This window comes from Lynx rufus, unplaced genomic scaffold (genome assembly GCF_022079265.1).
Source record: "Lynx rufus isolate CCGP_SWC_20201006 ecotype Redwood Valley unplaced genomic scaffold, mLynRuf1.p SCAF_8, whole genome shotgun sequence".
Lineage (NCBI taxonomy): Eukaryota > Metazoa > Chordata > Mammalia > Carnivora > Felidae > Lynx > Lynx rufus.
Window position 1 is genome coordinate 26,435,484 of NW_025814896.1, and position 14,974 is coordinate 26,450,457.

At 53.1% G+C, this 14,974-nt stretch overlaps 1 protein-coding gene across 4 annotated transcripts in view; it reads right to left on the reverse strand.

Annotated features, from left to right (window-relative positions):
• Window positions 1-3,007: 3,007 nt before the first annotated feature.
• Window positions 3,008-14,974, reverse strand: part of ASXL1 (ASXL transcriptional regulator 1) — a 77,113-nt gene continuing 65,146 nt past the window's right edge. For 2 of the 4 annotated variants that reach the window (XM_047069123.1, XM_047069122.1), the window contains 9 exons: window positions 13,915-14,035; window positions 13,740-13,837; window positions 13,058-13,151; window positions 12,445-12,597; window positions 11,036-11,199; window positions 10,844-10,940; window positions 9,373-9,478; window positions 8,455-9,088; window positions 3,008-7,927 (listed from right to left, as the gene is read on the reverse strand). In XM_047069123.1, the coding sequence (XP_046925079.1) occupies window positions 5,009-7,927; window positions 8,455-9,088; window positions 9,373-9,478; window positions 10,844-10,940; window positions 11,036-11,199; window positions 12,445-12,597; window positions 13,058-13,151; window positions 13,740-13,837; window positions 13,915-14,035 (4,386 nt within the window). In that variant the 3' untranslated portion in view covers window positions 3,008-5,008. The other 2 variants (XM_047069125.1, XM_047069126.1) reach the window with 2 other exon arrangements.

Consider the following 14,974-nt stretch of genomic DNA (forward strand, 5'->3'; position numbering starts at 1 on the left):
ATGGCTTGGGGCTAACCTGTCATGAGTTCTTAAAAAAATTCTGAATTACAAGCGTAAGTGTCAGTTTTACTGTTGTGTGTGTGTGTGTGTGTGTGTGTGTGTGTGTGTACGTACAGACACAGACACACGTGACAGTTTTTAAAACATTTATATTTTGTAATGGTAGAAGAATCTTGAAAGCTGAAATTCTGTATAAAACCCAAATATATAAAATACATTAAAAAGGGGGGGGCACCTGGGTGGCTCAGTCGATTAAGCATCCGACCCTGGATTTCACCTCAGGTCACGAGCTCACGGTTGTGAGATCAAGCCCCATGTCGGGCTCTGTGCCGAATGTGGAGCCTGTGTAAGGTTCTCTCTCTCCCTCTGCCCTTCCCCCACTTGTGCTCGCTCACTCTCTCTCTCTCAAAAAAAAAAAAAAAAAAAGATGAAAAGAGAGGGGACAATAGTTGAAAGACACTGCACCCAGGGAACCCCGTCTGTTCATAAGGGCGATTGTTCACAAGGACGGCAGGGACGGTGAAAGCCAAAGACAGCAGCTAGGTGCCCCTCTTCACACAACAAAGGGACCAACAGCGGCAATGCCTCAGTGATACCATGAAAACCCCTGTCCTACCAAAACTACCACTGCTGAGAATCACCAAGGGACCCGACACCCCCACAACCTGGGACGGCATACCCTGGGCCCAGGCCCACCGCACACAGACCACACACGCAGACCAGGAAAGCGCTTACCTCCGGATGAAGTGCCACACAGCTCCACAGGACGGCGGCACGGAGATCGAGGAGACATCGTCACTCAAGGACGGAGAAGCGTTGCTTGATCCCAGCCTGGCTTCTTTAATTGGGGCCCCAGGACCACTGTTGTTAACAGCGTACAGGACAACGTCAAATAGGAAATGCCCCCACGGAACAGTGAACTAAAATTTACTCAATGACAGAACAGGCAACCCTCCCTTTACTCAGGGAAGGGGAGCGAGGGGAGAACAGGCACAGAAGTGCATTTTAAAAGTAACTATGATGCACCGGGGAAGCCCAGTTTACAAGAAACCCAAGAATCCTTTGCAAAGTCCTCTCTCCCCTCCCTGATCTTTTGTATCAACCCAGATTTTATTCGGGTTCCCGGCAGCCAAGAGGTTCCTAAATGAGGGGTCCCCAGCTGCCTGAGGAACCGATGGGCCCTATGACATACTTCACACAAGTTGGTGTGGATGTGCCTTCCCGGGGGAGGGTGTCTGGAGCCTCCGTCGGGCTCTCCGAGGGGTCTGTGTCCCCAGCCAGGTTGAAAGCCACTGCCCAGACAGCTCTTTTAGTCGCTCTTATTTTCCCTATAGAGCTTCTGCCTGCACCTTCAGTAGTTAGTCCAGGCCTTCAAACTGATGCACGGAGACAGGAGGAAGTATGGTCACCGTCAACATTTGGTTTCAAGTATTAGTCTCCAGGGTCACAAAGCCCACTCTCCCCATCAGTTTAAACGGTGCCCACACACAAGGGCAACACAGCCTGTGCCACCTCCTCTCAGGAGGCAAGCAGGCAGATGCTCTGGTCCCCGGGGCCCTTGATTTTAGGCAGGCTACTCTATGAAGCACACACATACTCCCCATCCCTCTCTCGAGCAGCTTCTGACTTCCTTTAGAGCAGGATGGACATAAAACAGTCACGATACTCACCAGGCCAGTACAATAATCGTCTCTCCGTATCCTGAAACGTTAGGTTTCCTCATCCTTCAGATCATGAGTACAAACAGTCTCCTCTGCCAGACACCCAGTCTCTGAACTTAGGGCTGTGCACTCAGCAACTACAGTCTGAGCGTGAGGCCAGAAGCCACATGTCCGGTGAGAGGCCGCCACCCCACCCCTCGGCGCACAAGGCCCGCCTCTCCACAGTCCCCCTCTGGGGCAAGGATCGGGCAGGTGGCAGGCGTCACACAGACCTCTACTCCAAGGTCAGGCCGCCACTGTCCTGCCGGGTGCAAACTAAAAGTCCGGAGTACTCCCCGCGTGCCAGGCACTAACGACTTTACAAAGAAGGAATCGCCGTCCCCATTCTGAGGCGAGAGCGCGGGCAGAGACGGACGCGGAGACCGCACAGCCAGTAGGGGGAACAGGGCTCGCGTGCTGAACCCACCGTCCTCGGCTGCCTCCTTCATGACACTCGAGACACAATCGCAAGGTCAGGTCCCAGGCCTGCTTTCTAAAGCATTCTAAGCTCCTGCGGCCTTTAAGCGAGCCAACGGGTGCCGTGCCCCGACAGCACAAGTACACACACATCATCGCCACTAGGAGGCCACCCGGTCACTACAGGGCCACCCAACCTCACTTCTCCACCTGCCCTTCCATCGACAGCAGCAGCACAGAACCGCAGCCTGAACTGCCCCAGGAGGTACTCCACCACACGGAAAGCCGGCCTCGACCAACTCACGGGAAACGAGCTAACGGATACACATTTTAGTCAATCTGTACTTCCGCCACGTGTCTTTTTACTTCTGGCTTGTTTCTATACTAAGGTTGTTTCCGAGCAGCACAAACTCGCGCGTGTCAGCACTCCAGATATGTCTGGGGATGGACTGGGACGTCCTGCAGCCTGTCACCCTCAGGCCCACGCCACTAGCACCTGCTGGCTGCCCGCTATGCAGAGAGGCGCTCGTGTTTACAGATCTTTCAAGGTCACAACTGGTCACCACCCCCCTAGGCCACCAGCCACCAGAAAGCTCTTCGGCGAGTGTGTCTCAGCAGGGCAGCTGGGATGAGCGCCCTCACTGTTCTCGTTCGATTTTGGCTTCCAGTCAACGCAGTCACGCCCAGAGTCTAAAGACCCAGCAAAAGCGGCGAGTCTGGGCCTTCGGCAATGACCTCACAGAAGAGCTTCCAGCCCGAGGACATCAGCACTGGAGCCGGAGCTGAGGGGAAGCGAGCCAGCGTTCGCTCCTGCGGTGCCGCTTTCGCACTCCTGGCCTTCCTTTCCAGCCCGGCGGGGCGGCCACACAAGAGGACGGAGACCACAAGCGCAGGCTGTACACGTTTATTTTTCCAAAACCACGAGACATACAAGAACAGTGCTGTCCCTGGGCAGCCCCATGGACCAGACCAGTTTCTGCCTGTAGCCTAGAGGCCGCCAAAGGTCACAGCAGAAGGAAGAAGAGGATCAAACACACTTGGGCCTCTGCTCCCTGTCTTTGGTAAACAGACTCTTGAAGCTGCCAACTCGGGACTTGGCCAATACTGCATTTAAGTCACATGATTGCCAACTTCTCACTCGTGCTTCAGATGACAAAAATGCCACAGTGGATGAACCCGGGTGGGGTGGGGTGGGGTGGGGGGAGACCTTTCGGGTGAAATGACACTTGCTGAAGTCACACCAATTTTCTACTTTACACAGAAGCACTCACATAGGGAGACCTAGGTCAAATGAGGGCTCTGAACTCTGCCACAAGTCGAGGTGTAAGTAAGGCAGGAAGCAGGGTGAGGGAAGACAACTATGGAGACGTCTGCGCTGTTAATGTGTTGGGAGAGAGGCAGGCAACGAGCGTGGCTGTTTCTTCAGCAACCTGCTGTCAGAAGTACATCAGACGGAGCCCTCGGGCCCCAGGAGGACACGGCCCCAGCTATTGCTGAAGGTGGTAACCCTGGAGCCAGATCTGGAAAGCCTGCCTGGGGCCACCCAGGGCACTCACCCTGGACTCCAGAGCACTTAACGCCCGTGGCGGTGATTTGTCACGTACGGCAGCGAGCGGCCAGTGGGAGGTCGGAAGAGAAGAGACGTGAGGGGCGAGACACGTCTGCTCAGCTGAGCGCGGGCGGGCGGGCTGGCTGTGGCTCTGCAGGCTACAGCAGGTCCACTAGGCGACCGAGCCACGCTGGCAGATCACAAGTCAGTCACTCCACCCTCGTGTCGGGCAGCACAGCGCGCAGTGGCTCTGACACAGGTGGAGAGAAGTACACCACTTTAATGCAATGATGCCGAAGACGGAAAATAAGGGAGAGACACTTGTGTTCTCTGTACAATACATCCATTTACAGAATCGGCCAGTACTGTGTACAACATATAAATACATGATAAAACATTAGAGGTGCATAGAGCATACTTACAGAAGCCAAAAAATTCACTTTATACATCCAAGGATAAAGAGTTAAAAATATAAAAATAAGAAACACACACTGCTTTGAAATGTAAAATGACTTTCACATACACAGGTGCGTGGAGATGCCCACTCCCATGGAGTCCAAAGTGACAGGGAGGGTGTCAAGCAGAGGAATTCACCTGCCAAATATCTGGACATCTGACTTACAAGGTCTACAGATGGCATTTTAAGAGGAAACACAACCCTATGCCCGACCCCGTTGTCCAAGCGAGTCTATTCGAGGTTCCAAAAGCTCCTGTGGGCCAGTGAATTGTACCGAGACAGGAAAGTCCCAAATTTGCTTCAGCAATAGAACCAAAGGTCAAACCGGCTCCTGTCAACTGGCCAATGCCAGAACTGTGACCCTGAGGTCAGCAGGTGCTTGGGCCCCCTGGTGGGCACTGCTGGGAGTTATTTTAACCCTGTGCTGGCTTCCCCAGCCATCAACTAACTCCCCCAGGACCGGAGTAGCAAGCAGAAGGAAACACGGCAGGGAGGGGGCAGTGGAAGACTGACATTTCTACTCAGTTCGGGTAGGTTAGTTCCCTCGATGGAGAACACAACCTTCTTTCTTCAGTTTCGAGTCCCTCTGGGTGTCAAGCAAGCTCCCCATGCCACACTAGGCTCTGTCTGCATGAGAGCTTGAGTTGGCCAGCCGGCCTCGGGCGGCCCAATGAGCTGCCCCGCGGGAAGCCCTTGCAGCAAGACCAGCAGAGTTGGTAAGCGACAGAGGGGCCTTAGCACTACAAGTTTTAGGGAGGGGCAAGAGTGCTCTTGCCTAGAGAAACAGAGTCTGTTATATCAATGGGGTTCTGTACACAGATGGAAGATCAATCATTATCAAAATACACACACTAACTATACAACTTTTCCCATGGCCATAATTTATTATCTCACCACAAGGCACAATACACAGAGCTTTGACGGTCCAATACAGTCATCGTGACAGAACGCACCACAGCCCTGACACATGATCATGGCTTTCAGGCTGCACGCACACTGGAGCGAGATGCTTTCCACCGTGCTGCTGTCAGTGAACATCTGCAAGGAAAGTGATGCACTGTGGCTCGCACCAAAGTTTGCTTTGTGGCTCAGCTGCACCACACTTCCAGCAAGGCCTTTGGGAAAGGTGGGGGAGCTCGAGGAATAATTAAAGCTGGTGGAACTTAGCTGGAGTTTGGAAAGCTTCCCATAAAATGCCTGCTTGATATTGAGTTGGGAGGGGATGGAGGAAGGCTCCAGAGGCTGACCAGGCCCTTTCCCAGGCTCTCGGGGTAATTTCCAGAAGGGCAGGTCAAGAACAAAGGGCATCCCTTGCAAGTGATCCACCAGCTCCCGAGGACCAGGCCCAGCTGCGTTTCTGTTTTCTGCATTTGCCTTGAGAGGACCGCCCCCAAAAGTCTTCTCGTTCTTGACACCACCAAGAGAGGCAGGCGGTGGCCTTGGAGCCCAGTCTTCCCTGGCAGTCTGTACCCCACCGGACACAGAGTTTTTGCTTGGCCCCAACTTCCTACTGGGAAACCCAGGAGGGGCATCAGCGGGCAGTGGCGTTGGCTCCACGGGTCTGGGGCGCTGAAGGGCCGCGGCCTCATTCCTAGGGCCAAAGAGCTTCTTCCCTTGACCTCCAGCACCATTCTGATTACCCAGGGCCTGACCTGTCTGATCGGGATCCAAGGAGATCACGTTTGGAGATGAGAAACAAGGGACTCTCGAGGTAGTGAGATTTCCTGGACTTCTGCCTGGGGCAGCATTTGAATTACTGCGCTGGGACAGGTCACGGGCTTCCTTCCGATCTTCCACACCAACGGGAGAGAAATGCTCTTTGGAATCCACTTCTTCCACTTTCCCAGAGGCAGCCATCAACTTTGTCACTGGATACAGGGAGTCTAAACTTGGGGCTGTCTTGGCAATCTTCTGGGGAGCTCCAGGAGCCTGGGTGGGCTCCAGCCTGGCAAGACCAGTGCTCACTTCACGGATCTCAGGTAGAAGCAGCTCCTTTGAAGCTCTTAAAGAACGGGGGCTGGTCTTGCTACCTGCACAGCTGTTTACCAAAGGGTCCTGCAAAGATCCCACTCCCAGGGAGCCACCGTGGCCCTGCTCTTTCATAAGCGGGAGTCGTGGGGATTCGGGTTTGCTACTGCCTTGGGCTGGAGGAAGAACCTTCTCTAGGGGTAAGTGACCCTGCAGCAACTGCATCACGAGCGGGTTAGTGGCCTCCATGGAGGACCCAGGCCTGCCCAGCAACGTGGGCCTTGACTGGTACTCAGTACTGGCCAGCAGCAGGGAATCTGGAAACTTTTGGGGAACTGCACATACACGAGACACCCAGCTCTGAGGAGGAGCCATGCTGTCTGTCCTCATAACCAGACTCCGATCACCATTCACCTTGGAGAGTGAGGCAGAGTGGTTCCAATCGTGTTTCTCATCCGTGTCCGCCACCAAGGCTCTCTTCACCACTGTGGCCTCACTGGGGTCGGCCTCGCTGCTGTCCTCAGACAGGTGGCCTTCATAGTCAGAGGCCGTGTCTGTGGACTCGCCGTGAGGACTTAGTGCTTCAGACTCTCCGTTGATCTTCAACTTCTCACCTGCCACCAGTTTGCGATGGCCACCAGCACTGTCAGCACGCCCTTGCAACGGCACCGTCCAGACCAAAGAGAAGTGCTCCGGGGGAACTAGCCCCTCCTCAGTCAACTCCCCAGCTGACACAGGAATGAGGGGGGCAGCTTTCTCCCATTCTTCCACAGCCTGGGGCTCAGCAGATGGGACACGTCCTCTGGAGTCTGGTTCAGGCCGTCCGACCGCCTCATCATTTGACAGGCCGGGCACCCAAGGAGCAGCACCATCAGAGACGAGGGCCTCAGTTGTCAGGTTTTCTTGTCTAGTAGCACTTTCCCTCGTGGGTGAGCATGAATCACCAAGTCCTAATTCATCATCACATTGTCTGTCCTGCAGGCAACCAGCCAAAGACAACTCAGTGGTGGAAGTGGGGGTCACATTCACAGGATGCTTCATGGTGGGGTCACTGTCATGGTCGAGGGTCTGGCCAGGTCCTCCTTCCAGTACAACACCCCCCGCTAGAGACTGCACAGGATCATTCTCTCGGAGAAGAGAGGGTCCTCGATCCTCATTATCACTTTCCCGGGAAGTGGTACCAGACTCACATTCAGTTCTAACATCTAGATGCAACGCAGGTTGCTCAACTAATCTCTCTGGTACTGGGGTTCGGGAGGACAGTGCAGGCAGAGCCTGGCACGGCTGGTCCCCGGTGGGAGCAATGGGGAGCTGGGAGGCATCTTCCAGACCACTTGTGAGGACATCTGGAAGCCTCCGTAGCGGGCAGCTCTCCTCCTTTCTGAGAGCGATCGGGTCCTCTCTCCTGGCTCTGGACACGGCAAACCCAGCCTGGATATGCTCCCCGTTTAGAGAACAAGGCGGCAGTAGTTGTGTTCGCTGTAGATCTGCCGCACACTCTCCAGGGGTGCTCGGGGCTCCGCGGGGCTCAGGGTGGCCACGGGCCTCACCACCATCACCACTGCCGCCGCCTCTGCCACCTCCCTCATCGGTGGCCCCGCCGCCACCTCCACCCGGGCCACCCCCCCCTCCGATGGCAGTGGTGGCCGCCTCTCGATGACAGTGGTGGCCTCTCGCCCCTCGGACTTGCAGAGCACGGGCTTTAATGTCTGCGAGGGTCCTGGCACCAGTCCAGCCCCGGCAGGAGGACTCCGTGATGGGGACGATGCGGGGGCATATCTGGTAAGTGGGCTGACCTTTAACCACCCAGGGTGGTTTGATACGTGAAAGTTGAATCTGCAAGAGAAGAATTGGAAGACAGTTTTATTGACTGGGTGGCCTGACCTAGCAACTGTAAGGCTAAACTGGGATTCTAGTAGCTTAGGAGTCATGGCCTAAAGAATCAAATAATTTTCTTTACAAATGAAATAATGGTGGTAAAATGGCTGTCCGTTACACCACCCCATTCTGAGAAGATTCAGCTCCAGGGCTGTTGTATGCCATGCTTCTAAATTTAATTTCTGGTGGGACTGTGTGAGTCACTGCACAAAGAATCTACCACCACCTAATACAAGATTTAAAAACCCCAAAGGATTCTGACCTCCAGAGATAACTTCAACAGAGTAACAAAGAAGTGAGGAAGAAAAAGAACCTTATCCCCCTGACTACCAGTCTCAAGAATGGTTCTCTGGCGGAGGGCTCTACGCTCATGTAATTAACACGACGGCCCAGAGCCTTCCATCTCTACAAAGGGGCTCTGCACATCTCCTGGCCCTCAAAGGGATCCTGGCTCCAGGACAGCCAGGAACCAAATAGCCTCCTACCCGGATGGGCGGGACTTTGGGCTCCTCTTTGGTGGGCTGTGGCTTCTCGGTGTGAACACTTTCAATTGTGTTACGAAAGGACTGACGGTCTTCAAGCCGGGGCTTCTTTTCGGGAAAGGACGCAGAGGCCGCCTGCTCAAAGGACTTCCTCTTCTGATCCTTGGGCTCCTGAGCCGCAGTCTCCTGAGGCAGGCTGGGAATCCTGTCTGGAGATGCGGAAGCACGTGCCAGGTCGCCTGGATCGGTCTGGGTCCGGGAAGCCACAGGCTGGGTCAGGAATTCGGGATTCTCTGGGTCAGGTGCTGCAGAGGCCATGCCAGGCAGATGGGGGCCTCCCGCCTCTGCTGAGTCGCTCTTAGCCTCCCCGTCCTTGTAGAGGGGGATGTCTGGTACCACAGACTGTGTGTCTTTAGCAACCGCTGCTTGTTCTGGTTCCTGCTTTTTGTAAAGATTCCTTCTGGCTCTAGTTCGGAGATCCGGCCGAGAGCGTTTCTTGAAATGCCCATCTCGCTGCCGGGTAGCTGGACCACGCTGTGGCCGCACTGATTCTCCTGGGACACGCAAGTCACTCTTGATTTCAGCCTCCTCGTGGCCCACGTTCTGATGCAATGACTCTTCTTTGGTCAAACCCAATCTGCAAACCAAATTCATACCATCAGTTACGGGGCAGAGAGGACATGCCTATTTTATTCTAGATGTTAGGTATCTCAGAACAAAATCAATGTGCATGGTCCATAATACCAACCATAGAAAAATGTATTATCAGCTTTCTCAAGAGTGGCATTAAGCTAAGTGAGACTAGCAAGCCACTGCGGTCAACCTGTCCTCACCCCGCACACTGGTATGCACGACTTCGAGAGTATTTGTTTCTCTGCCCTCCAAAGCCCAGACCAGGACTCACAGCACCGAGGGCCTTACTTCTGTCCATAGTAGTCTTCAAAGAACTTTTCTTTCCACTGTTCCACTTTCTTTTCCTTCTCCATTTCCTGTCGGATCCTGACTTGCATCTCATGAGTGAATTCGCCTAAAGAGAAATAAAGCTTTTTGAGTGTATGCATTCAGGATATTAACGTCTATCTTATGGAAAGGTAAATCCTGCAATTCCACCACATCAGGACTTTTCAAAATACACATGACTTTGGTTTCAGTGTGGAGATCTTTTTTTTAACCCTATCTTCTTCATGCTGGTTTCTGTCTCCTCCAGAGCCACACCATGCTCTCACTCATGACAGAACTAACATGTCTATTACTAGGGAAATTTATTCTTCCCACAGATAATCAAGTCATTCAACAGCAAAGCAACACATGGATCAAAAAAGCAAAACAGAAACAAATAAAAGAACCATTCTTACTCCCTGTGCAGAAAAAAGTTAACAGGGCAGGCCTGACTGCTTATCTTTGGAAAGGCCTGCTTACCAGTTTGGCCCTTGGCTGACATCTGGGAACTTGGATTTCAGGAGGGTTCCCACCCCCGCTAACTGACATGAAAGGCTCACTGTGCCTAAACTGTTTATGCAAACAAGATGGTTTATGGCAAGCACCTGCTTTCCTTCAGGGAATCTGGAATGTAGTTATGTGCCAGGCAGAGGCTTCCTACATGATCAGCTCCAAGTAAAAAAAAAAAAAAAAAAAAAAAAAAACCTAGGTACCGAGTCTCCAACAAGCTTCCCCAGCAGATCACATTTCACATGTGCTGTCAACAGCTCACTGCTGGGAGAACTGAGCGCATCCTGTGTGACTCCTCTGGGAGGACTCTGTAAGCTTGCGCCTGGTTTCCCTGGATTTCACTACAAGCGTCTTTTCCTTTTGCTGACTTTGCTCTGTATTCCTTCACTGTGATAAATCACAGGCACGAGTACAACTATATGCGAAGTCCCATGAGTCCTGAGTAGGACTACATGCAGAGTCCTATGAGTCCTCCTAGTGAATCATCAAACCCAGAGGGAGTCTTGGGGACCTCCCAGCACACTCCCCGTGCAGCTCTCCCAAGAAACTAAATTAAGAGAAGCTGACAATCACTTCAAGTGGCAATGTCCAAAAAGAGCTCAGCGTATAGGTCAACGCCATGGTGCACTTTCCTCCACCCATCTAGACAATGCCAGGATTACCAGAAAGACAGGAGTTGAAAGTTTTAATGACGCTGACGTGGTGGATATATACACACAACACGGCAAAAGCCCAAACACCCTGTACCTTCTTTAAAGCTATAGGGCACATTAACGCCCACCACATTCATTAGTATTGCAAGGAAAGCCTACCTTACACTGAATACTCCCTTGAAGAAAAAGAAGAGACTGGTGAAAAATGAATGTCTGGGTTTTAAATACCAAGGACAAGCGACACCACACACGGCAGGCGCCTCTCAAGCCGTCTGAGAACGTCTACTCACCGTCAGCCAGGCGTTCCCGCCAGCTCTGAGCCGCATGAGTGAAGAATTCGTTATTCAGTGCGCTGCTGCTGAGACGCAATAGGCCATCTGTTCCCACCTAGAGGGATCGAGGCGAAAAGCACAATAAAGAAACTCAGAGAGAGAACAGAAGCCCACCCAGAGGGAAGCAAAGAGGAGGCCGCCCCTCTGCACCTGTCTGTCCACTTCTGGCAGGAGGAAGAGGAGCTGCTGTTGGAAGTGGGCTGGCAGGGCATGGAAGGTCCGAGAGTTTATCAAGGCCCGGAGGTTGGTGTTGACAAGAATAGACCCAGGCGTCTCAAAATCTATCTCTTCCCCTCTGTTGCGCTTCATCTGACCTGTGATTGTAAAGCAGTGAGAAGCAAGGTACAGATTTTCAACTTTTCAAAGCGAAGGAACAAATGTCAACTGAGGGAGAACGTTTACCGGCAGCCCCCAAACCACGCGGAACTGATCCGCACATACATCCAGGCCGCCCTAACCTGCACGTCACAATCACTCTGTCCAGGTCACTGATGTTGCCACCAAACCTAAGAGAACGCTTGGGCTTGCATCCTCAGACGAGACTCTGTGCCGTGCCGGGACACAGGCTGAAAGGGACACTCTTCCCACAGAGAAGCAGGCAGGGGGCAGGCTGCGAGCTTCCCTCCAAAGCTGGAGAACAGGCTCCACAAAGCCAAGTGGAGACACGATGGCGGTTGTCTGAAAGTGAATCTACTGAGTGTCCTACAGACGACTCTGCAGACGCCTTCCCTCAACGGGACGGAGAGAGGTGATCTCCACACGGCAAAGTACTAAGGGCCGTTTAAAGCCGCTGAGCTGTCAATCTCTCTCACAGAAGCGTCAGCAAATGTCACTTGTATTTGAGAAAAATCACTAAGAATAGAGACTCATGAGACCTTAAGGTTAAGCACTGCGGAGGAGTTGGAAGAGCAGCAAGACAACAAACCCAGGTCCCACTTGGGCAACGGTTTAGTCGAATTTTCAGAAGCCAAGGCTAGTCTTCTTAATGGTTTCATGTGGCCCGTCTACAAATAACCAGCATGTGGGCTCTGAGAAGTAAATTCTGAAATCGCAAACAGCATAGTGGCCTTGCAAATAGCCTGTAGCCCTCCCGAGGGGTGGGAGGAGCACTCCAAATTCAACACAGGCCTCCTTCCGCAACATGCTGACTAGGCTACAAAAAGGGGTCCTGACCGCAACTCTGGGTGCTGAGAACAAACGTGACAGGATGCTACCCAAGAAAGAAAATAGATGCTGGAATTCTTCCCTGAGAAGCTCAAGAGCAATTTTCACTCACTCCAACACTTGCTAAGCAGCACCACGGCAGGCACGGGCCACGCCCTTACAGGGACATACAAGGAACAACGTGGCGTCACCTCTGCCCACAAGGAGTTCTCTCTAGTCTAGCAGAGATCTACACATGCAATAACCAAAATACGAGGTTAAAAAAAAAAAAATTAGAAGTCCACCCAAGAAATCAAAATAAACTGGTACAGGAAGTGGAACAGAAGATGTCCTCTCCTCACTAGGCCTGCAGGGGCCCCCTTTACAGGCAGAGAAATGAGTGCCAAGCCACTCACCTGTGGCCGGCTTCCGGAAGCCTCTCAGGAGCGGGGCAGGGTCCCGGGCGACCTCGGCCTGGCCACGAGTAGCAGCGCTGCCCAGGGCCAGAGAGCCGCTGCTGCTGCTGGACGGGCTGCCGCTCTCGCCATCGGCGTGGCGGCCCGAGAACCCTGAAGGCACAGCATTCCACTGGTCAAAAGCATCACCCGCCGCGCCCAGGGCTCTCAGACAAGCCTACTTCTCCCAGCTCTCCCTGAGACACTGCCAGCAATAGCGGGTGCTTCCGTGGCCCAACCCTGGGCTGTCAGAGATCACCACCGCATGGTCTGGCTTTATGGTATCACAAAGAATGCCAAACCGCCATCTTCATCTGCACAGCACTGCACCTTTACCAAGCACCTGCACACTCCTTCATCGGACCCTCATGCCGCCCTGGGAGACCAAAAGGCGGTGTGCACGGCAGAGCTCAGCACCGGAACCTAGCTCAGGCCTCACCACCACAGCGTGCTGCCCACCAGGAGGGCCTCCTGCCTCGACGGGCACCGTACCACCTAGGTCAGACACTGCTGCCAGAGGGAGGCAGGCCCCAAGACCTGAGGAAGGAGCATCATATCACAAGGTTGCACATACCTGATGCAGATTCCACGTGGGCCCCGTTTACCTTCAGAGGAGTCAGAACAACTCGAGGCAGCATCACCCCAGTCTTTTTCTTTTGCTTGTTTGCCTGTATCGCCGAGGGATTACAAAAGGAGCCCGAGTCACCTGCAGGGCCACAAGAGTGGTCCCTCTCCACCACGTTTCCACCCACCATCTCGTACAACAGAGTTCATATATTCAACCAGCTCAGGCATGTGATGGGGGAGTGGCACTGACTCGTGTTACTGAGCCGTGGCCAGCACCTTGCCAACTACCACTCCAGGCTGAGTGTACTGTATTGTTACCCTGTTTTACAGATAAGGAATTTGCCCAAGGTCCCAAAGCTGGTGAGCGGCAGGGCCATAATTCCAAGTGCTGACTCCCAAGCTCATTTGCTCCCCACTCTACACTGTGCCTTCCCCGACCCAGATATTCCTGTGTTTGTCAGAAGTAGGAGGCAAACTATATTATCTGTGGTAATGAAGAAAAACAAACCACTCTGCTCTCAGATCCACAGCCCACTTTTCCTATGGCCCACTCTGAACTGTACCAACAGGTGAAGACCAAACTGATTCGCTCCACTCTCCCTACACGCTCACAGTTAACACAGAAGAAGAGTCCTATCTCCTGCCTGGCCCCAACTAGCCCCAGCCTAGCCACCAACTCTCCTCCCTACCTGTGAGGAAGCTCTGTAGCTGTCCCTAGGATTGGAAAGAGGCCGGCTCTGAGATTCTGCAGAACAGGATGCGTTCGAAGACGTTTCATCAAGAGAAACTGGAAGAGGGGGAAGTGAAGGTTAGTCTCTAGCAAGCTGCCTGCAGCTCCTGGCCCATCCTGTGAAGGGTACTTACCATCGTTTTCACCACTCACAGTGCTGGCTTCGTTAGACCCACAGCTCTCCGCGTCGGCTGTGTCCTCTGGCTCCTCTCCCTCCACTGCAGCCGGACTGCGAGACCACTGCAGGGCATCCTTCTGTGACAGCAAGGCACAACTCAGGTGAGCAAAACCCGACAGATGCTACAGGCACAGCAGTCACTCCTAAATGCGCACTGCTTTTGGAGAAGAGAGATTTAGAATACTGATAAGTTCCTATCCCGTTCTAACTGACCTCTTTCTCTGCAAGTTCTTTTCATATGTGCGTCACGAAAGTTAGACACAATTTCATGTTCACTCACTCATTAAACATTTATGGGGTGCCCCCTATAAGCTACACCATGCTAGTTCCTGGTGGGGGGTGGTGTATAAGGAGGGAGAATCAGGGTCCTGCCCTCAAGGAACTCAAAGGAGTAGGAAAGAAAATGAAATCTACTACAATACAAAGCACAGCAACAGACATACAGAGAGAGCTGGGGCAGTCCGGAAGAGGGGACACCTAACTTAGTGAGCCGGAGGAAAGAGGGCACGGAGGTAAGGCCTGCAGGGAGATGTGTCTCTTAAGCTGAGTTTTAAAAGTTAAACTAGCATTAAGCTAGCAGGTGGATGGTTTGGCAGTAGGAGACAGGAGGGAGAAGATTCCAAATGCAAGGAAAGCACAGATTTCAACAAGCACCTGGAGGACTGGGTGCATAAGGCTCAAGAGCGAGCAGCCAGGTAAATGATGAGACGCTGCGCTGCGGGACCAAGATTCTGACTATCTGCGAGTCTCTGAAGGGCGCTGAGAGGGGCACGATGTGAGCCGCAGAATTTCATTCTGGCAACGATGGGAAGTCTGCAGGCAGGAAGAGGACTTGGGACTGTGGTGAGGCCCAGGGAAAGTGCTGGCCACCTAAACCATGAGTTCAAGGAAAGCAGGCCAGAGTGCAGGAGAGCTCCACTCCTGATTTCTTCTCCTAATGGAGAACGGGCTCTGTGGCAGAGTCTTAGTTCAACTCCACCGCTAACCCAGGGAACACCAAGGGGCCATCTTCCACC